Source organism: Haematobia irritans, chromosome 2 (genome assembly GCF_050003625.1).
Source record: "Haematobia irritans isolate KBUSLIRL chromosome 2, ASM5000362v1, whole genome shotgun sequence".
In the NCBI taxonomy this organism is placed as follows: domain Eukaryota; kingdom Metazoa; phylum Arthropoda; class Insecta; order Diptera; family Muscidae; genus Haematobia; species Haematobia irritans.
In genome coordinates, this window is record NC_134398.1 from 102640931 (window position 1) to 102663790 (window position 22860).

The 22860-nt window shown below is 34.1% G+C and overlaps 3 protein-coding genes and 1 long non-coding RNA gene across 6 annotated transcripts in view; 3 read left to right on the top strand and 1 right to left on the bottom strand.

Moving 5' to 3' along the window:
• Positions 1-2284: 2284 nt before the first annotated feature.
• On the top strand, positions 2285-8765 carry LOC142223572 (uncharacterized). Of its 3 annotated transcripts, none has more exons than XM_075293458.1 (3): positions 2285-2762; positions 7039-7482; positions 7534-8765. In XM_075293458.1, exon 3 carries the CDS (start codon positions 7905-7907, stop codon positions 8334-8336), a length of 432 nt encoding a protein of 143 aa, XP_075149573.1. In that variant the 5' UTR covers positions 2285-2762; positions 7039-7482; positions 7534-7904; the 3' UTR covers positions 8337-8765. The 3 variants fall into 3 exon arrangements, with proteins under 3 accessions (XP_075149573.1, XP_075149574.1, XP_075149575.1); XM_075293459.1 differs by having other exon boundaries at positions 7205-7482; XM_075293460.1 differs by lacking the exon at positions 7039-7482.
• On the top strand, positions 3378-5654 carry LOC142224898 (uncharacterized). The gene has a single exon (XM_075294675.1). The coding sequence runs from the start codon at positions 3378-3380 to the stop codon at positions 5652-5654; it is 2277 nt and encodes a 758-aa protein (XP_075150790.1).
• LOC142224899 (uncharacterized) lies at positions 6208-7677 on the top strand. Its single transcript, XM_075294676.1, has one exon. The coding sequence runs from the start codon at positions 6208-6210 to the stop codon at positions 7675-7677; it is 1470 nt and encodes a 489-aa protein (XP_075150791.1).
• Positions 8766-13081: 4316 nt separating the features above from the next.
• LOC142223579 (uncharacterized) overlaps positions 13082-22860 on the bottom strand; it is a 379474-nt gene continuing 369695 nt past the window's right edge. The window contains exon 3 of the long non-coding RNA XR_012718798.1: positions 13082-13181. This is a non-coding gene — a long non-coding RNA (uncharacterized LOC142223579). The remainder of the gene's footprint in view (positions 13182-22860) is intronic.

Below are 22860 nucleotides of genomic sequence, written 5' to 3' on the forward strand. Positions count from 1 at the left end.
AGTTTATAATTCTCTTACATTTTAGTTCATCTATAACATTGTATTTTAGTTCATTTTTACAATACCATAAGATTTATATACCCCTACCAAGTAAAAAAGTCAGTATTATTTTGGTTTACTTGCTTTTTTTGGGAAACCCGATAATAAAATTTGCGTAACAGTCTCTTTAAAATGTCGGCAACTAAACTATTTTTAAATCAATCATTCCACAGTACAGAGAAATTAAATAATTAAAAGAACAACAAACCGTTTTACTATTATGAAAATTTTCATACATTAAACTTAAACTTTCTTTAAGCAAAAGTACTTTATTATAAAAACTTATGATGCAAGTTCTTAATACAATATTTTTTGTGAATAAAAATTATGACCACGTGGAACAGAGGGTAGTTCATTTGAACTCGCTGTTTGGACATTTTGACTTATCCTTTTATTATTCATGGTAGGTAATTTTTTCACATATCTTGCTGGGAAAAAATGGAAGCAATAATAAAAATTGTTAAAATTAACACCATGTAAAGATATATAATTTTTTAATTCTTCATTTTAGCTTGTAACATACCATATTTGGGGTCATTTTATCAAATGGTGTAAGGACTTGCACTTTTCTTGGGAAAACGTATCTCATAAAGTTTGTACCTGAAACAATTAGAGAAATTATGAAGTATTCTATATAAACTCATAAAAGTGTGTTGTTATCGATGTGAAGGATATAATAAAATAAATATTCTAGTTGAAAAAAGCCAAAGTTTTAATATAAATCTTACCAATTCTCTATTAAATTGTACGCTGAGGGGAAATATAAAAAGTTGACCAAATTTATTTGGGTTACTCTGAAATTAAATATTTAATTTTTACATTAAATAAAATTCATTCGTTTTGTTTTGTTATTGTTGGTTTTGTTCTTTAAGCATTGTTGTTGTTTTTTTATTTCAGCTTAAAATCATGCATTGGCTAAACTACACCCAGAAAAAAGTGCCTTCTAAACTAAAGGAAAAAAATGTTTATCAATTTGGTTTAGCCATTTTATTTCCATTAGGTCAAATTTTTGTGTGAAATAATAAAATTTATTTGTTTCAGTAAAAAAATCCTAAATTGAAAGCAGTTAGGAATAGTTCATTAGCTAGAATAAGGCATGGAATTTTACTAACACTGTTTTCTTCGCTGGGTATAAGAATTTACTACTGAACAAAAAATTTTATTCACTGATAACAAAGCATTCTTTTATTGTGGAAAAATTGCCTATATAAATAAATAAAACTGTATTTAAAAACTAAGGTAAGCAGTTCTAATTTTCAAGTAAAAGGCTTACCACAAATATGTAAGATTTATCCAAATGAATGAAAAAAGTTCAATAAAATCATTCCATATATGAATTCAATTCAGTTAAATTTTTTCATTCTGTAGTATAGTGGTACATAAATATATGGAATGCATTCTACCTAAAAAGAAAAAGCGGTCACTTTTTTGGGTGTACAAGTGTAGCTTAACCAACAGAGGAAAAAAATTATTAAATAGGGTTCCAAAAAATCTAATGAAAAAAATAATAATATGCATAAAAAACTAAATATTCTGGTTAACCCTAGACAGTCATTATTCGTCAAAATGCCGACGCGTAATTTCATTTTCGATTTAAAATGCATTTTAGTCTATTGGGAAATGGTAAATTTAAGTTATACCAATTCGACCTTTTTATGAATTTTTGTTTTATACTAATTAAAACCAAATTGAATAAGAAAATAAATTCAAGTTTGGTTCACTTTTTCGCTCACGATGAAAATTATAGCGTCTTGAAATGAGCCGTAGTCAAAATGACGAAGGATGACGTTAATGTACAAAAGATAAGGATGACTGTCCAGGGTTAAAAGATAGTTAAATAATCCTTACCAATTCACTATTAAATTACAAGCAAAGGAGTAATAAAAATTTTCCAAATTTTTAAGGGGTTATTAAATGTTAGTTTTTAACATTAAAAATATTACATTGGTTTCCAGAAAATTTGATTAAAGAAATACCAAAATAAGGTATTAAAACTGTTAAATCATCATGATTTATTGTTATTTTATGTTTCTTTGCTATTAGTATAACATTTGTATTTGAAACTTCAAATATTTATTTTATTTTAATTTAACTTGAAAATTGTTTGAAATTATATTGAATCCAAGTCTTAATATGCAATCTCTATTTTTTGTATCTCATACTGACATCCCTACTACTAATATCGTAAATGTCATTCTCAATTCTTTACCCACAATATTTTCGTTATTGATGTTGCAACACTTTGGGGCAATGATCAACATGTAAATAATGTAAACAATAGCTGATATATACATACGTATGTATGTATATAATTGAAACAAAGTGTATTCAAATAGAGACAGTGAGAATAATTCGAAAATTATTCTGAAATAATTTGTGAAATCTTGAGCCAGGAAATTGTAGTGCACAGAGACAGTAAAGAATTGGAAACAATGTAAAAATTGTGGGTCAATTATTAACTTAGTGGAGACAAAATAGCAATAGTTGAACTCAAATTATTTGGATTATTGTAATCAAAAGTGAAATTCTTCTATAATCCAAAATTGAAAATCAGTATAAACATTATCATAGACACATATTAAGTGTAGCAGTTCATAGTGTTCCATGATAATACTGAATTTCTACTGGAAGTGAAGTTGACTATATCTCTGCAGCATTCAGAGGAGAAAATTAGTACTACATTTGTGTATTGCCTCGTAAGTTGGAAGTTGGCCCAACTCAAGGTAAAATTTTATTTTATATTTTTATACAATTCGCATACCCAAGTCGGACCATTGGGTTAGGAATTTGTCTCATTACATATTGGACAAATTCCAGGGCTGTCAAAACAGGCAGTCCTCAAACATTGGCGACCGTGACAGGACAAATATTCAGTGGCATTGTAACATTTTGTAATATTCTGAATTTAATAAAATTCAGTAGCGAGTGTCTCAGTACCACGAAAACCCATTTGTATAATTCGTGCGGTTACATAATCACTAACAACGTTATTGGAATACATTTGTTTTTGCCCCTGGAAATTTTACGCCATTTTTAAATTGCATTCTGTAATATTTTGTGCCGCGAATAAAATCATTTATGTTATTGGCCCACATCGAATTTCCACCATTTTCTTAATTTTGATTTTCCACATATTGGATTGTTGTTGGAATTTCAAAGGGCAATCACATCGCATACATTGCAATCCTCACATAGGAAATAAATTGCCTCGGTGAATTTTTTACAACAACATTCAAATTATCAACCATATTATATTGATTCTGTCTCAAAATTTAAATTTATTGGGAAGTAAATTTGCGGAGTTTTTGTATAAATAATTTTGAACCAAAAAATATACAATGCCAAACAGTGAAGAGATTACACAGCCAAGCCCATCGCTTGAAGAATTAAAACAGCGTCGTGCCTCATCGAAAGGTAGTATGACCCGGATCAAAAATGTTGTTGAAGGGAAAAATACATTGTCTCATACTGAATTAGAATGTCGATTGGGCATTATTGAGTCATACTACAAACAGGCTTCGTATTATCAGAACCAAATTGAAAGGTTGTCTCCTCTAGACGATGGTAGGGCTGATATAGACGAACTTTACATCACTATTAAGACTAAACTTTTAGATCTCATTGGTAGTGGCAGGCGACATAGTATTACTAAACAATCTTTTTCTGTCCCTCAACACTCATCAAGTCGTCTTCCTAGCTTGAAACTTCCTAAGTTTGATGGAAAGTATTTAGAATACAAAAATTTTATAAATACTTTTAACAATTTGGTGCATAAGGACCCGAATATTCCAGTGACGGAAAAATTCAACCACTTACTTTCGTGCCTCAGTGGTGAGGCCTTATCAACAATTAAAGCGTTTCAAGTCACAGATGAAAATTATCAAAGTGCCCTCGATAGACTCAAAGAGAGGTACGATAATGACACACTGATCTTTTTGGAAAATGTGACATCAATGTTTGAAATTTCTAAATCAAGTAAACCTGTCCCAAAGCAATTAAGAAATATTGTAGACACTATATCAGCCCTTTATAGTTCTTTAAAATCACTTGGCTCATATGAACAAATTTGTGACGCATTCATAATTCATTTGGCGATGAGCAAAGTTGACCCTGAAACAAAACAGAAATGGGATGAGTTTATTGATTACTCAAAATTACCTTCGTGGACTGATTGCTGCTCTATGTTGGACAGACGTTGTCAACAACTCGATGCACAGTGTCGAAGAACATCCAAACAACAAAACCCATCTACCTCATCGAATTATTCGCATAATAATCAACCTTCAAAGCAGCACTCATTGCTAGCGAAAAATATGACTCAAGAAATAATTTGCAATCATTGCTCAAAATCTGGTCATTTTATAACAACTTGTCAACGATTCATTGTTTTGAATCCAAATCAACGAATGGAGCAAGCAAAGCAACAAAAACTTTGTCTCAACTGTCTGTCAAAGGGACACATGTATATGCAGTGTCCATCGCGATATTCATGCAGATTTTGTAAACAAAAACATCACTCGCTTTTACATAAGCAAGAGGAGCAAGAAGAAACTCCGACTACGTCATCTGCCTCAACTCACGGTACATTTCGACAAAATTCTGACTCACAAATAAGTAATGTTATTTTAGCGACTGCTTTGGTTTTAATTCGAGATTCTGAAGGGAATTTTAGAATGGGGAGAGCACTTCTTGATTCTTGCTCTCAAGTAAATTTCATAACGGAATCTTTCTCAAATTCACTCAATTTACGGAAATCGAAAAATCCTATAGATATTTTGGGAATTGGTGCTTCTGGTGTAAAAGTTTCATACAAAACACAAAGTACTGTCCGATCTCGATTAAATAATTTCGAATTGTCCCTCGATTTCTTAATTTCCCCAAAGATAACTGGCTATCATCCTGATGAGAATTTATCGATAACGGATTTCAATCTACCCAACAACATTGAATTAGCTGACCCTGAATTCCATTGTAGGCGTGGTATCGATATGTTACTTGGTGCCGAGTCATTTTTCTCACTTCTTTCTGTGGGACAAATTCGTCTTGGGGAAAATCTACCGACTTTACAGAAGACACTTTTAGGGTGGATTGTTTCCGGAAAATATACAAGTAATCATTTGAATCGACCCTCAAAAACAAGTTATGTTGTCTCAGAAGATATATTTTCAAAAATCAGTAATAATGTCGAAATGTTATGGAAATTAGAATCTGTTGAAGGCAAACGCCAACCATTTTCATTGGAACAACAGGAATGCGAAAATCATTTCATTAAAAATGTATCGGTCCAAAATGATAGAAGAATCGTTGTGAGATTGCCTCTTAAGGAAGACCCAATGGTTCTTGGTGATTCAAGAGACATAGCTCTTCGTCGTTTTCTTTCTATTGAACGAAAATTAAATAAAAATTCTGAATTGAAGGAACAGTACTCAAAGTTTATGAAAGAATATGAAGAGCTAGGACATATGTCTCCAATAGAAGAAAAATCGATTTCTTCTCCAAACTATTACATTCAACATCATTGTGTTTTACGACCTCAAAGTGTCTCGACCAAACTTGTGTGGTTTTTGACGCATCATGCAAATCCTCATCTCAATTGTCTCTTAACGATATCATGATGGTTGGTCCCACAATTCAAAATCAGTTACTCATAACTTTATTGCGCTTCAGATGTCATAGGTATGGCCTTAAAGCCGATATTGAAAAAATGTATCGGCAGGTATTGGTCCATCCTGATGATCGACATTTGCAACTGATTTTATGGCGTGATAATTCTACCAATCCGATTAAAACATATACCCTGAATACTGTCACATATGGAACTGCAATTTCCCAATTCTCACGAATGTGGCAAGGCTGTTGTCACAAAAGATTTCTATGTTGATGATATGATTACTGGCGCTGATGATTTGCATACATTGCAACTCATCAAGAAGGAGGTAACAGAAATATTGACTCATTCAAATTTCTCTCTCTCAAAATGGCATAGTAACTGTCTCAATCTAAGCTTAACTGATGCTGGTATAAAAGAGGTTCGAATTGACTAGCACATTAGGAATATCGTGGTACACCTCTGATGATACTTTCCACTTTGAATTTCGCCCATTAAAATCGTATTCACATAATACGAAAAGAACAATTCTGTCTCTTACATCTACGCTTTTTGACCCAATGGGGTTAATCAGCCCTCTAATCATTAAATCAAAAATTTTGCTACAGAAACTTTGGATTTTAAAATGTGATAGGGATGAATCTGTGCCTCAAGAAATTGATAGTGCTTGGACTAATATTTTGGCTGATTACCATAATCTACCCCAATTAAAAATTTCTCGATTCATTCGTTTAACCAATTTGATTGATCTTCAAGTACATGAATTTGGAGATGCCTCTACTAAAGCGTATGGTTGTTGTCTCTATTTCCGATGCATCGATTCATTCGGCAGTGTTGTTACAAATCTGGTAGCTTCAAAATCTAGAGTTGCCCCACTAAAAACAAGATCTTTGCCCCGGTTAGAATTGTGCGCATCACATTTACTTGCAATTTTTTGGAATCAACTAAAAGATCATTTCAATTTTTCGATTTCAACAATAAATTTTTGGTCTGACTCGCATATTACATTACATTGGATCAGAACTCATTCATCAACTTTATCAACTTTCGTCGGTAATAGAGTTTCTGAAATCCAAAATTTATCAAATGATATATATTGGCGATATATACCTACAGACCAAAATCCTGCAGACTTAGTGTCACGAGGTTGCTCAGTTATCGAACTGGAGAATTCTAATTGGTTTTATGGCCCATCGTTTCTACGATCTTCCGAATCTGAATGGCCACCGTTTGATGGTCCGAATGTCAGCGAAGAAGAAATGACGATAGAAAAAAGGAAAACAATTTTACTCGCGCAACAAGAAGATGTGCCATATATAGTTCAAGCGGTTCACAAATTTAGCAACTATTTGAAATGCCTCAGAATTTTCTCATATATTTTCCGATTTCAGTCGAAAAAACTTAGAAACTGCCTCACTATATCTCCTGATGAACTGAATCATTCACTTCACCGTATTATTTGGGCGATTCAACGTCACTATTTTTCGAATGAAATTAAGCAAATAACCAGCTCTGGGACTTTATCTAAACATTTATCGTCTTTGGCTCTCTTCATAGAAGAAGTAGATGGAGTTGAATTAATTCGTGTTGGAGGTCGACTTCTAAATTCCGACTTACCCCAAGATATGAAGTTTCCATTCCTTCCCCCTAAATCTGACCCATTCGTTAAAGTCATGGTAAATCATTTTCACCAATCAAATTACCATGCTGGCCCTAGAGCTCTGGTGTCATTAATACAACAACAATTTTGGATCATCAATTGTCGCTCGTTAACAAGACAAGTGGTTTATAACTGCATACATTGCACTCGATATAAGCCAAAGCTTTTGACTCAGGTGATGGGAAATTTGCCAAAGGATCGTGTATCTGACTCTCGCCCATTTCAGGTTGTTGGTGTTGATTTTGCTGGCCCGATTGCAACGTATCTCAGAATTAGTGGAAAAACAAGCGGTTTATTGGTCGAAGAGGACTTCCATCCAAAATATACTGCGATAATGCCACAAATTTTATTGGCGCTGAGTCAAAATTAAAGGAATTCCATAAACAATTTCACTTAGAGGAAACAAAATCCAAAATCGAATCATTTTCTCCCTCAAAACATATTCAATTTGTATTTATCCCACCCAGAGCACCTAATTTTGGCGGTTTATGGGAGGCGGCGATCAAATCGGCGAAAGGTCACTTATTTCGCACTCTTCCAAATGCACGCCTAACATTTGAAGAATTATCCACAGCTTTAGTGGAAATAGAGGCCGTCATGAATTCTCGCCCAATTTCTCCAGCTTCAACTGACCCCAATGATCTTCAAGCCCTTACACCGGGACATTTTTTAATTGGTTGCCCTTTACTCAGTTTACCAGAAAGAACACATTTTGACTCAGATATCTCTCATCTGCAATCGTGGCAAAGAATTTCTGCCGTAAAATCGCACTTCTGGCGCAGATGGCATAAAGAATATTTGGCTCAACTTCAACATCGTCATAAATGGCAAACCCCGCAGCAAGATCTAAAGGTCAACGATATGGTCATCATCCATGAAGATAATGTCCCACCGATGAAATGGATCACTGGACGTGTAACGAACATTGTCTCAGGTGCTGATGGTTATGCTAGAGTTGCAGATGTACGGACTCCTAATAATGTACTCAGACGTCCAGTGACAAAGTTGGCGAAATTACCAATTGATTGAAACCAAGGGTTTCAATGGAGCCCGGCATGTTAAATCATCATGATTTATTGTTATTTTATGTTTCTTTGCTATTAGTATAACATCTGTATTTGAAACTTCAAATATTTATTTTATTTTAATTTAACTTGAAAATTGTTTGAAATTATATTGAATCCAAGTCTTAATATGCAATCTCTATTTTTTGTATCTCATACTGACATCCCTACTACTAATATCGTAAATGTCATTCTCAATTCTTTACCCACAATATTTTCGTTATTGTTGTTGCAACACTTTGGGGCAATGATCAACATGTAAATAATGTAAACAATAGCTGATATATACATACGTATGTACATATATTATAACTGTCCCATCTTTTATATCATTAGAAGTTTGAAGTTTGGCAAATAAAATATTAATATTCGAGAAAGTGTTGAAGTGGAACAATCGTGTTTGATTACAGTCGGGTCAGAAAGTGTGATATATGTAAATTACACAGAGAGACATTCTTAGTAATTGAAACAAAGTGTATTCAAATAGAGACAGTGAGAATAATTCGAAAATTATTCTGAAATAATTTGTGAAATCTTGAGCCAGGAAATTGTAGTGCACAGAGACAGTAAAGAATTGGAAACAATGTAAAAATTGTGGGTCAATTATTAACTTAGTGGAGACAAAATAGCAATAGTTGAACTCAAATTATTTGGATTATTGTAATCAAAAGTGAAATTCTTCTATAATCCAAAATTGAAAATCAGTATAAACATTATCATAGAGACATATTAAGTGTAGCAGTTCATAGTGTTCCATGATAATACTGAATTTCTACTGGAAGTGAAGTTGACTATTTCTCTGCAGCATTCAGAGGAGAAAATTAGTACTACATTTGTGTATTGCCTCGTAAGTTGGAAGTTGGCCCAACTCAAGGTAAAATTTTATTTTATATTTTTATACAATTCGCATACCCAAGTCGGACCATTGGGTTAGGAATTTGTCTCAATACATATTGGACAAATTCCAGGACTGTCAAAACAGGCAGTCCTCAAACAAAACCCTGTAATTTTGACGATAAAAAGGTCATAAAGGCGTAAATATTCTAGTTGAAAGAAAACCAATTTTTAAAAGAAAACTTACTAATTCTCTATTTTTTAAATTTGTTCGAATCGATCTGGAGTTGCTTTGAAATTAAATATTGCTTTTACAACAAAGAAAAACATTAAACTGGTTTCCACAAAGATTAATTAACAAATAATAATATACATATAAAAATATTCTTTTTAAAAGAAAGCCATATTAAAAAAATACTTACCAATTTATGACTACATTATACGCTGAGATATAACAAAAATTTTCCAAATTCATCTGGAATTGAATATTATTTTTTTACATTGAATAATACAAATTGCAATACACTTTCAACATATTTTCCTAAATATTCTTAATAACTTTTTTCTAAACTACCGATAAAATATTAATAACTTTCATTTAAAAGGTTTAATAAACAAACACCAATATATGTCTCAAACATTAAAAATATTCCATGTCTTTATATTCCCTTGTTGCATACACGCAAAAAAATAATTCTTTCCTCCCAAACGAAATTTTAGACAAACAAAGTTCGTTTCTCATTTGCTTTTCGCTGTAAGGAAGTGTATTTGGGAGAAAAGTATATACTTTTTGTGATAAACGTTTATTCTTTTCTAGGATGTAAAAACAATTTCATAAGGACAAAGTAAAAAAAAACATTGTTTTCTTGCTAATTACATTTTCCCTCACATCTTTCTCACATCCACGATGTTTTTTTAGTTCTTAACACCTTTTCCTGTAATACCAACAATGTAGAAGAAATTATACGATTTTATAAATTTTTAAAATTTTTTTACCTTTCGCCTGGACGGAGAATCGAACCGCGGACCATGCACTTTGTAAGCCAACACACTAACCACTGAGCTATGTACCTGTTGTGGTCATCAATAGATAAATTTCCATATAAGTTATATTTATATAGCATAGCTTGCGGCGCCCACGAACCGTATAAACGAAGTTTATTTAACAGAAACAAACATTTAGTTTGGCACGGTGGAGCAGTGGTTGCTACGTCCGACTTGCATGCCAAGGGTCGTGGGTTCGATCCCTGTTTTTGTTTTTTACATATATTCCAGATATGTTCGGAAGATGCCGAAAAAATGTTCAACATTTCATTGTAGTATATTAAAATTTGAACTGTAAAATGTGTCTTATTAAAGACCTAAAGTCAGAAAAGAACAGTGTTTGATATAAACGAAATGGATTGTGTTGTTGTTTCAAAAATAACTTTTTTGTTGTTGTTTTTTATTTCAGCTTAAAACCATACATTGACTAAACTACAAGAGTAGCTTAACCAACAGAGGAAAAGAATGTTTGTCAAATTTATTTGGGCAAAGCCCTATAGACTGCAAGATGGTTGGATGGACGCACGTTTCGGAATTACCACATTCCTCATCAGCATCCTCTACTTGCAGCAAAATAACTTTTTTTATTGAAAAAATAAAAATTTTGTAACAAACGAATTTTTTTGGTGATAAAAGTTTAAAATTTTCGAAGCAATTCAAAAAACTCTAACAAAAGAAAAACGTTTTCGGTACACGTTTTCCAAACGTTTTTTTTCTTTGCGTGTACCTGCTTAAAAGATGCAACAGCACACGCCAACGCAACTATACAACTGAAGCATGCCAAACAAAACCAAGCAAAGCCAAACCATTCCGACAACAACAAAAACACATGTGCCTTTATTTAAAACAACACCTTATCAAGCCAAAGAAACCATCCGCGAATAACAAACACACACACAAACCACTAAATGAACAAAAATAAAAACAACCCCACGCTCATGTATACACAACATACCCAGCCCTCGCTAACATTTCTCATTAATGCATTACTCTCACTCAAACAAAAGTCAAGTAACATCATCTTTACATTAATCACATTCCACTATGCCGATAAAGATCTCTGTACTATGCATTAGTTCATCGCATCTGATGACAATTTACTCTAAGAATAATATTTGTAAAGGCACACCAGTTTATGAACGATGAAACGTTTAACTTAAAATTTGCAAAAACTTCATGACATGCTATCTACCATTTTTGACGAAAATGTCTATAAATTTTATTACATGTGAACTAAAAATATTTCATTGGGTAATTTTCTACCAACAATCATTAACTATAGGAATTGTCAGTAAGAAATTGCTATCCACTTTCAAGTTCATTTTTCGTAAAAAATATTTTCTCATACAAAAAAATCTTATAGTAAATTGCACTTATTATTTAGAAAGTACTTTACATTTCACAAGTAGTTTTATAGCATGACAAGCGAATTTTTAAGTACCAGTTAAGAAATTTTTTAAGGAAATTTCCATCGTATTTTGTAGGCCATGAACTAAACGATTACTACTTAGAATTTGTAAAATTTCCTTTCGTGTAGTTAATTTTCGTTGAAGATACGAAAAATGAACTAAAATTCTGGCAAATTCTTGTAATAACTTATTGTAAAAATCTTCTTAAATTTACGAGACACCTTTTTTTCTGTGTGTGTTGCCTCGTAAGTTGGAAGTTGGCCCAAACATAAGGTTGTGGTGTATAACCATGGGTTGTCCAATTAATGTTGCCAAGATTGTTATGAACTTTTTGTAGTGCACGCATAAAGTTTCTTGCCACTATCTCGTCGACAATCGGGGTGATTCAAAATATCTACGAAGTTCAGTATTTACAACGAAACCCACAATATAAAAATTATTAACGAATATATCAAGAAATAGAAAGATAGAGAAAAAAGGATCTAAAACCCCAAAAGAAACGCAGAAAAATTGTGGAACAGATGTATAGGTGTTGACATCTGACCTGATCCCTCTCAACCTTGACCATGAGTGATAAGCCACCAGATTTATCATGGTGCCAAATGTTCCCAACCCATCACCCAGTTAGGATATCAATAAACAACAAATTACAATTTCATCCTGATTTATTCAAATCAATAAATTCAATAATAACCCTACCCAATAAACACAAACGTTTGAAAAATGCTAAATTTCAACAATTTTTCAAACACTTTTTTCAAAGGATTAGGGTAATATACAAGTTGAGAAATTGTTGAGAAAATCGCGTTCTCAACAAAAAACAGACATTACCCTCAACAGTAAATTTCAACACATTAGCAATAATGTCTCAAGTGTTATCCTCAAATTGAAATGCATCGCTACTCAACAATTTCTCAAACAATTTTTGATGCGAGTCAAATTATAAATTATCATCGTTGCAATTACTTTTCAACCAAAATTTGTATGAATGATATCCCCACTTCAAATTGAAAGTCAAAGCCAAAATTCTATGAATTTTGTATAATTTTCGTCAAAATAAAATATATAATAATACACTACAGTACATAATACACTACAATACCAATTGAAAAATAATAATCTTATTTAACATATCAACAAATAAGAACAAAACAACAAAACATTAAATATCTTAAACATTATTTGTAAACACTTTTGCATTGATAATTCGATTTCCTTCCAGTTGGTGTCATAAAACAGCATTAAAATTTGAAATTAGAACGTGCTGGACCGCGTGTTAGAATAGATTTCCAGCAGAAGAAATTCACAAAATATCTAGTTTAAACTGATAATAGGATGTAAATTAAACTGACAATGTGATGCACATTTTTATCCAGAAGTTGTTGATTTTAACAATTGGTTGTTTTTAACAATTTGCACTTTGAAAGGTTTCTGGAAACTTTTTCTTGTCGATAAGCCACTCATTTTTCATTGGTCAGCTTCTTAATGTTTGCAAAAATGTAGCATCCAAAGATTTTGGTTTTCTGCCAAAAAACTTAAATTTAGTGACTTCTCTAAAATGTTGATTTAATTCTCTAAAATGTTGATTTAATTCTTCATATTGACTTACCAATTATTATAAACTATTTAAAGCAGTCACAGCCAATTGTCCAAAATTTTTTCATCGGTTAGCTTTTTAATGTTTTCAAGAACTTAGAATCCATAATTTTAGTTTTCTGCAAAGTGATATACATTTAGTGACTTCCTTAATGTTTTTTTATTTTCACTTACCTATTAGTATAAATTATTTGGAGTAAATTCAGTTATTTGTCTAAAATTTTCCATTTTTTTTTATTTCTTCCAATTGACCACGAACTTCGTTGCACAAATAAGTATTGAAAACCACATGTTTTTTTCGTTGCATTTTAGCGTAGTGCTTTGTCAAAGTTTTCTCATATTATCTTCAAAACCTTTTCAAAGATTTCATCAACATTTTGGCAAATTGGAAGTAATTCGCAATCAATTTGAAGATATATTGAAGATGAGCTGTTTCAAGTCAAGTTGAATTTATGTTGAAAATTATATTTACCCTTAAACTGAAAAGTTGTTGCATTTGAAAAACGCTCATCCTGTGTTTATTGATTATTTCAAAACCATATTCAAATACAGCGACAAGATACAAATTCAGATTCTCTGAAGTAAATTCAACAAAATTAACCGAAACGAATTTTACCGAGCAAAAATTACATCAAAATTACTTAAACAAATATTCAAAAATTCATTGAACAAAAATTTACCTAATAAAACCAATAGTCATTTTAATTTATTTTTGTTAATGCATGCCGTTGCATTTTGCAAAGTGCTTTGTTTTTATTCAAATGAAATAAAATTACAAATTTGATTTGACCATCGTAAGAGACAGGGATCGAATCCACGACTTTACAACTGCGAATCTCAGCTTATCCCACTAGGCTAAGCCTGAGTTGTATTTAAACTTAACTAGCAATGTATATAAACAGACTTTGGATTTTGGTAACTTTTAAATTAATTTTTATCGAAACTAAAGAATAGCGAAAGGAAATAAATCAGTTTTTATATGTTAATTTTTTGTTTACAACATCACCGCGTAATTGTTAACAACCAAAATCAAAAGACTTTTATATTTTAATACATAAAAATTCAATGATTAATAAAAACAACACAAAACAAAAAAAAAAAAAAACATTTATCAATTCGCCCCAAAGTGGAGCCGAACCGCCGACCTTCGGACTGGGAAGCTGAGCTTCAACCACTAGGCTAAGCCAGGTTGGTTTTTCGATTTGCCTAGCACTTCATTTGAACAGTCTTTGGATTTTGGTTTAAGTTTTCGTATATTCAAATTAATTAATCGCGACACTAACGAAATCGAGTTGGCATGTTCACTTGATACAACTTCAACAAATATTTATTTTATCCTTTTTCTACAACTATAAATCAAAAGACATATTTTAACAATTAATTTGTAATCGCAAATAAAAAACAAACAAACAGAAAAAAAATTGAACTGCCCATGAGCGAGGTTGAACAGCCAACCTTACAACTGTGAAGCTGAGCTTCTCCCACTAGGCTAAGCTCTGGCTTGTGGGTGGATGGCAAAATAATTATAGGAACATCTACAAGTCTTTTGATTTGGGTTGCATAAAAAGGTACTCACCTACATTCCAACCATCAACACTGTTCCTGTATTCACCTTTTTGGGACTTTTGGTGTGGTCAATATTATCTATTTGGGGATTACCTACGGAAACAGTATTTTTGATGGTTCACAATGCAGTGATTTTAATAAGAAAAAGGAAACTGAGTACTCACACTTTCATAGGTCCACCGATGAAGGATCCTTCACTGGATTTCCGCCGATTTTAATATACATTAACTAGTTGTAGATTTAATATACACTAACTACTTGTAGATTTCTTCTGAGTGTTGATAATTGTCTTTTATGTGAATATTCTCACTTGTAATATAGGTTATTTTTCCCAACAAATAAAGCAACTCAATTCCTCTCCACTTGGATGAGCAAAAATTCACAAAATATCGGCAAATGTTGCAGGTTTCCGATGAGGGTTTCCCGTTCCCAATAAAAAGTGATTGCAAGTCGGATATGATTCAATACAAGATATTGAATCAAAGAGGTTACCAAAGAGGTTACCAAAAATGAGTATATTGGTATATGTATACCAATGAATATTTTAAATTTTACCTTTTTGAAATTAAAAATCAGGCTTGCAGAGTAAAATGGATCCCAATGACAAAGACAAATGGTCAATTCCAAATCAAGGGAATACAAGCACGTGCAAAACTCGATGGATATAAAACCAAAAATTATTAATGCAAATGACCAGATTTCTCCAAGAAATTTAATAAAATTTTGCAGGAAAAATATCTCTTGTAGGCGCCAATTAGTAGGAAAAATTCTGATAAAAAAAATAGTGTCTCTTGAACAAACAGACAAAAAAGCATCATGTTCTTCAAGTTTCTACTTACTAAAAATTTATATGGAGTATAATTCGATGAAAAGAAAAATAATTTGTGCCGCAGTACGTCCAACTTCCAGGGGAGAAATGATCGAACTGTCATTTTAACCCATATTTATAAAAAGAGGCGCTTTGGAAGGGCTGAGTATATTTCCAAAGAGTTTTCCCAATTAATTGGAAAATCTCTGCTATTCGAAAATGTCTCCCAATACATATGTGAAACAAAACGTTGGCGGAATAGCGTTTAGCCATGAAACAATGCAATAGCATAACAAATTATACTGAGATACACTAGAACAAACCCATTATTAATAGTTAAAGCATGCTTCTGGCTTATGATGGGCCAGTGCATAACGATCATTATTATGAAACCCAATGTTCCGATTTCGAATCCCAACAAAATAGTTTTTATACCCTCCACCATAGGATGGGGGTATATTAACTTTGTCATTCCGTTTGTAACACATCGAAATATTGCTCTAAGACCCCATAAAGTATATATATTCTGGGTGGTGGTGAAATTCTGAGTCGATCTGAGTAATGCTACCCCGATCAAACAGCGTCATTTTCCGGTTTCACCAGCAATGGAGAAACTGATTTATGACGAGGTTGATCAGATGTTGGCAATGGATGTTATGGAAGAAAGTGATAGCACGTGGTCTTCATCTATGGTCTTAGTGCAAAAGCCGGGGAAAGTCCGACTTTGTTTAGATAGCCTCAACGTTAATGTAGTTACGGTCAAGGATGCCTAACATCGATGGCATTCTCAGTCGACTTCCTCGTGCTGAATTTATAACCAGTTTAGATCTCAAGGATGCCTTTTGGAAAATCCCACTTGACAAATCGTCGAAAGAAAAAACAGCATTAACCGTTCCCGGCCGCCCCTTTTACAAATTCAAGGTTATGCTTTTTGGCTTATTTAATGCGCCCCAGACGATGTCTCGTCGATTTTTGGGTATGTCTGTTTGGTACCGAAAGTTCATTAGGAATTATGCTTTTGTAACAATTCTGGGTGGTGGTGAAATTCTGAGTCGATCTGAGTAATGCTACCCCGATCAAACAGCGTCATTTTCCGGTTTCACCAGCAATGGAGAAACTGATTTATGACGAGGTTGATCAGATGTTGGCAATGGATATTATGGAAGAAAGTGATAGCACGTGGTCTTCATCTATGGTCTTAGTGCAAAAGCCGGGGAAAGTCCAACTTTGTTTAGATAGCCGCAAGGTTAATGTAGTTACGGTCAAGGATGCATATCCTTTGCCTAACATCGATGGCATTCTCAGTCGACTTCCTCGTGCTTTTTATTTTCCCGCAGCCACGAATAGAACTACTTGGTGAGATCATCCTCTAATAAAGACTTAACTCAAAAAAAAAAAACTCTCCATTACAGCCACATTTCTCATTTTATTTTGGGCCCCTTGATACCACACACATCACATCAACTACTTGAGCCGAAAATCAATTCTTTTCTTAATTGAAAATAATTTGCATTTTCCCCTCATCTCAATCGCTCAAAGTCACCAATAAACTGCCCCGTTCGCCAAAATCAACCACCAAATGAAATCTGGGCACGCTAAATGCAATAAAAAATGAATTTCAATTGTGACCCCGTAGCCGTAGCCATACCATACCGCCTGCCGGCCGCTATACCCATATATATAGATATAGCCTGCAACAAACCACCATGGTCGACGAGACTTCGAGAACGAACATGATGTGCAGGCCTATGGTCCACGTGGGGAACTCCCACCCCTGAGCGTCTCAAGCCGGGCTACAATCTCGGGCGATCGGTTATCCCCAGATATGTACAAAAGACAGTTCTTGTCCGCTTCTAACCTATATTTACTTCCACAGTGCCCATTGTCAACGAAATCTGGTGGAATAACAAAAAGGGTCCCGCTGATGAAATGTCGCATGTCAATTTCTACCATATGACTACAACCGCAGTTGCCTGTCCCCCTATGGAAAATACGTCTGTCCACTGCCTCAAAGAAAAAGGTATGCAATACCCATGTGGCTAGTGCTCTGTCGCCGTCCGTGTGTCTATTTGTGAATCCCTTGCCTGCAGCCCATCACCCTGTGTGTGTCCACCTATCGTTCTCTTGTGCATGGTGTAATTGTTGTTTCTTTATTTTTGTTTATTTGTGCACTCTTCCTCTTTTTACCAAAAAGACAGATTTCACATATCAACAAAAACAGAAAGAACAATTACATCAGCCCTATCATAAATGTAGTAGTGTCAATATAGTCCATTGTAATGATGTGTAATAACAAACCATATATAAAAACAAACTTACAATAGTGTTCTACTTCAATTATCCATCGTTTATCATTCTTAACAATATATACTAAGTGCATTTTTTGAAAGATTTGTAAACCTAAAAGAAATTAACTCGTATACATAAAATACCTTTTGTTTCTAAATTTTTTGCCTTCTGTTTCTAAATTCTGTGAGCCGTGTGAAAATATCCAAGAATTACGAAATCATTTCCTGCATTACTAAAGGCATAAGCCGGAATGCATTGCATATGTTCGTGTTATCAAATGAAATTACCGTGCGATTGGCAATTATTCCAATTTCTCCCTGTGTTATATTTACGGTTGCACTAGTTGGTCTAATTCCACCAAAAGGGGAGAATGTGAGAATTTCTGATGTGTTGGTAGTCCCTACACGATTTTCCTTCTCAAGTAAGGGGTACTTCAATTCCTTATGACATAAATCTTTGAGAAAGCTTCCTACAGCAAACAGCTATCCCGGAACAATCTTCTATAGGAGCAATATTTTCAGAAAGTTTCCTATTGACCTAACTTTTTTTTTTTATTTTAGAAAAAATTCTATAATTATTAGAAAATGTTGAGAATATTCTCTATAGAAACAAATTCTTCACAGAAACAATTTCACGAAACTTTTTCCCAGTTGAAATCCTTATTGAGTTTCATAAAAATATATAACATAAATCCCATTACAAATTTAATTGAATCAACACAATTTCCCATTGAAATAAAAATTAATCACGCAAATTAATTGTAACATTTATTATTATTTCTTTTTATTATTGGATCAATCAATCTCGTGATTGAATCAGAAAAAACATCTGTGTGTCACTAAAAGTTCTCTATAGACATCACATTTTCGAGGAAATCTTTTATAATAAACATAGAATTCCTAGAAAAATGTTCCATAAAAATGGAATTCTGAGACCATGTTCTATAGAAATAAAATTTCTAGAAAGTTATCTATACACAACATTCCGATACAATTTTCTATGGAAATAAAATTTCGAGAAAATTTTTCATAGCAATAACATCTTGAGGAATACTTTCTATAGAAACAAAATATTGAGAAAGTTTTCTATATAAATACATCTCGAGGACATTTCCTACACAGAACAAAATGTAAACTACATTATGGGAAAATGAACTATTCCAAATTTCGCAAATCTTTACATCGACGAAATTTTCCAACATTTTTGGATTTTTAATTCCCATTTCTGAAATGCATCTTTTTCGAAAAAATATGAATTAAATATACCGAAAAAATTTTAAGCGCCAGATCATTCTCATTTAACAACGCTGTAGCCTATTCTTACTAATTTTTGTGAAGTGTACGAAAACTTAGAAATGAACTAATTTAGAAGTCATTGAGATTTTACTGTCATTTAGTTCATAGAATTTTTGAGACATACTTGGAATAAAGAAAAAAAAATCGTTGTGATGGGGAAAATTTCTTACAAAATTTTAAAAATAAACTAAAACAAAATAAAATTTTTGCAATAAATATTAGTTCATTTTAGGATCATTTTTACAACAGACTCTTTTTTTTGTATGGAAACAACATCTCGAGAAAAAATTTCTGCAGAAATATATTTGGAGGAAATTTTCTAGAGTCATGAAATTTTCATGGGCTTGTTCGATTAGAATTTGCGTCAAAGATTCCGGAACCCACAACTTCCACTGAAATTCTTGGGAATCCCGAAAGTCAGAATCCAAACTCCTCTTAAATACCATATTTCCTGCAACACGCAAGTCCGGTAGCCGTTCTTTATTCTTTTCTATCTCCTCCCTTAGCTCTTTGTATTCGTCACTCTCGAATTCCGCCGTTTCGAACTCAAATACTTGGTCCATTTCCAGTTCGTATACTATGGGCAAGCGGGATAGCATATCGGCCACTACGTTGTCCTTGCCTTTCCGATGTTCGATTTTGAAATTGAATCCTTGGAGTTGCAATGACCACCGAGCCAAACGACCAGTAAGATCTTTTAGACTCATTAGCCATTGCAAACTCGAATGATCTGTAATCACCGTAAATTCCATCAGTTCAACGTAGGGCCGAAACTTCTTAATTGCCATCACCGCCGCCAGGCACTCTATTTCAGTGACACTGTAGTTTCTTTTACATTTATTGAGCTTTTGTGAGTAGAAGGCTATAGGGTGTTCTTCCTTCTGGCTATTTAATTGGAACAGAACTGCTCCTATACCATACTCCGATGCGTCACATTGAATGAAAAAGGGTTTTGAAAAATCGGCGTGTCGCAAAACGGGCGCCGAGGTTAAGGCCTTTTTAAGTTTTTCGAACGCCTCTTTTGCTTTTTCATCCATATTGAACTTGGCAGACTTTTTTAGCGTGTCTGTGAGTGGAGCCGAGATTGTGGCGAAATCCTTAATAAATCTTCGGTACCATCCAGCGGTACCAAGGAAACTTCGCACTTCGCGGGCGTTTTTTGGTACTTTTATTTTGTTGATCGCCTCAATTTTATCAGGATCAGTGCGCAATACCCCTTCTCCAATTATGAAACCCAAATATTTCAATTGACGGAAACAAAATTGCGACGTTTTCAGTCCTATGGTGAGACCAGCTTTCTGCAGACATTCAGCCACTTCGCTGAGAAGCCTCAGATGTTCGTCAAAATTGCCAGAAATAACCAACAAGTCGTCCAAGTACACAAAAACATTCTCCTTTAGTCTTTGGGGAATGACTTTGTCCATCAGACGGCATAATCGTTGTGCGGCATTGCACAAGCCGAAAGGCATCACACGGAACTGGTACAATGGACGACCTGGAACCGTGAAGGCTGTATACGACTTGCTCTCTTCATCTAGCTCTATCTGCCAGAAAGCGTATTTAAGGTCCACGCTGCTTATAAAGTGGGTTTCGTCAATTCGACTCAATATTCCATCTATATTTTGGAGGGGATAGGCGTCTTTTACGGTCAAATTGTTTAACTTACGGGCATCTAAATAGAAACGATTTTTCCCCGGTTTCCGTACTATGGTTGTTCTGTTGCTCCAGGGACTTTCACTTTCTTCGATAACCTTTAGAGCTAACATGTTGTCAACATGTTAGCTCTAAACATGTTAGCCCCATCGATCAGCTTGATTGAGTGTTTTTCTAACGATGTACATCCTAAACCATGTTTCTCGAACGTTTTGAATTTTTCTATTGTCTGTTTTAACCGTTCGGATTGTTCATTAGAAAGTTCATGAGGGTTGAGTTTGTATTTTACATCTGGATTTGCCATATCATTGGTAACTTTTTCAATGTTTATTTCGGATACGCCTATGAGTTCGGGGGCTAAATGGAACATTCGTCAAAAGTCAATCCCAAGGTATAAATATTGCTCCAAATCTGGGCATAATTACAAAAACATTTCCTTTTCTTGATTTTGGTAGTGAATATTAACTTTTACTTTACCCAGAACCCTATAACTTGTCCCTCCAGCAGTAGTAACTTTGCTCGAAAGTGGTATAATAGGAATTTCTAACTCTTCGATTACTTCTCTACAGTTTTTCCCCAAAATATTGACTGTTGCGCCAGAAACTTTCGTAATCCTTGCCAACGAGTCTATTAAGTATTTCCTTTGCTCACGCCATTCTTTTGCCTTTTTCCTTATTTTGGAGATTTTTCCGGGTATAACCCTCACATCCGAGTTAAAAATTCTTTCCCGAACTTTCTCATAGTTTTCTTTACGCTGCTCCAGTGGTATATAGTGTCTCTCAGCCGGTGTAAAATTCTTATAATCGATCCTAGTTTTATCTTTATTTTCTCTAATCTTATTATTATTAACAAAAATGTGAAGTCCCTTATCTTCTAATTGTTTTGTGTCACAGGGACTTCGGACGGACGTAGTTCCCCTGTCTTCTCCACGCCCTTCTTCGGGTTACCCTGATACACCGGACATTTAGGGGTTACAGTATCAGGCTTTCCGCATCGGTAGCAAAATAATCTCCTGAAATCTGCAGGACAATCCATAAACATGTGTCCAGCTTCGCGGCAATTCCAGCAAGTGATCTTCGTCTTCGTTTGAGTTGGGCCGCGAAGTGCTGACACATTTTCTAACATATCTACTGAAGATTCCTCACTAGGGCAGTCAAATTCATGGTCATAAATTTCATTAACTTGTCTAGTCGGTCGTGGTGGTATAGGCATGGGTCTATTTTCACGTCGGGGAAAATTACGCTCAGCTTCAATACGCAATTGTTCCACGGACGATATTGTCATTTGATAAACGTGACGCCTTAGGTCTTCTCTGATGTTTCCTTTTAAAATCTTAATCATTTCATATTCGTATATTGGTTGCATTAACCGCGAGCGCAATATCCCCATTTCGTGAAAATATCCGTTTACTGTCTCATTATGTCGTTGTTTCCTTTCGAGTAGTTCCCTCAGTATGTCGAACTTCGATTGTGGCGACTGATATTGGTCCCGCAAAGCATGTTTTAGTCCCTCCCAGTCAGTATCTATACTGTTCCGTCTATGCAGCCAATACCATTCCCTCGCCTGGCCAGAAACTAAGAATGAAAAATCCCTCAATACCTCAGACCAGGGAATGTTGTATTGTTCTTGCATTATCTCCAGTCTGTAAATGAAATCATTAACACGGAGATCTCTTGGATCTCCACTGAAATTCAGTCCTAATTTGTCCACTCTGATTCTAAGAGGTTCATTGTTACCATTAGGAATGTTCACGATAGCATTGTTGTCAGAGGGCATCGGTGATGATCTCGGCGTTTGAACGTTTGAGTATGTGCCACTACTAGTTGAAGCCGGTAATGTATTCATTTGACCCCCGCAGCTCACCTGGTTGTTAGAGTTAGCAGACGGCGTATTTTGTGTTTGAGGAGCAGGTGCCTGTTTACGAACAGCCTCTGAAAGCTCACTCATACCCTTGGCCAATGAATCAATCATCTTCCTAACATCACTCATTTCATT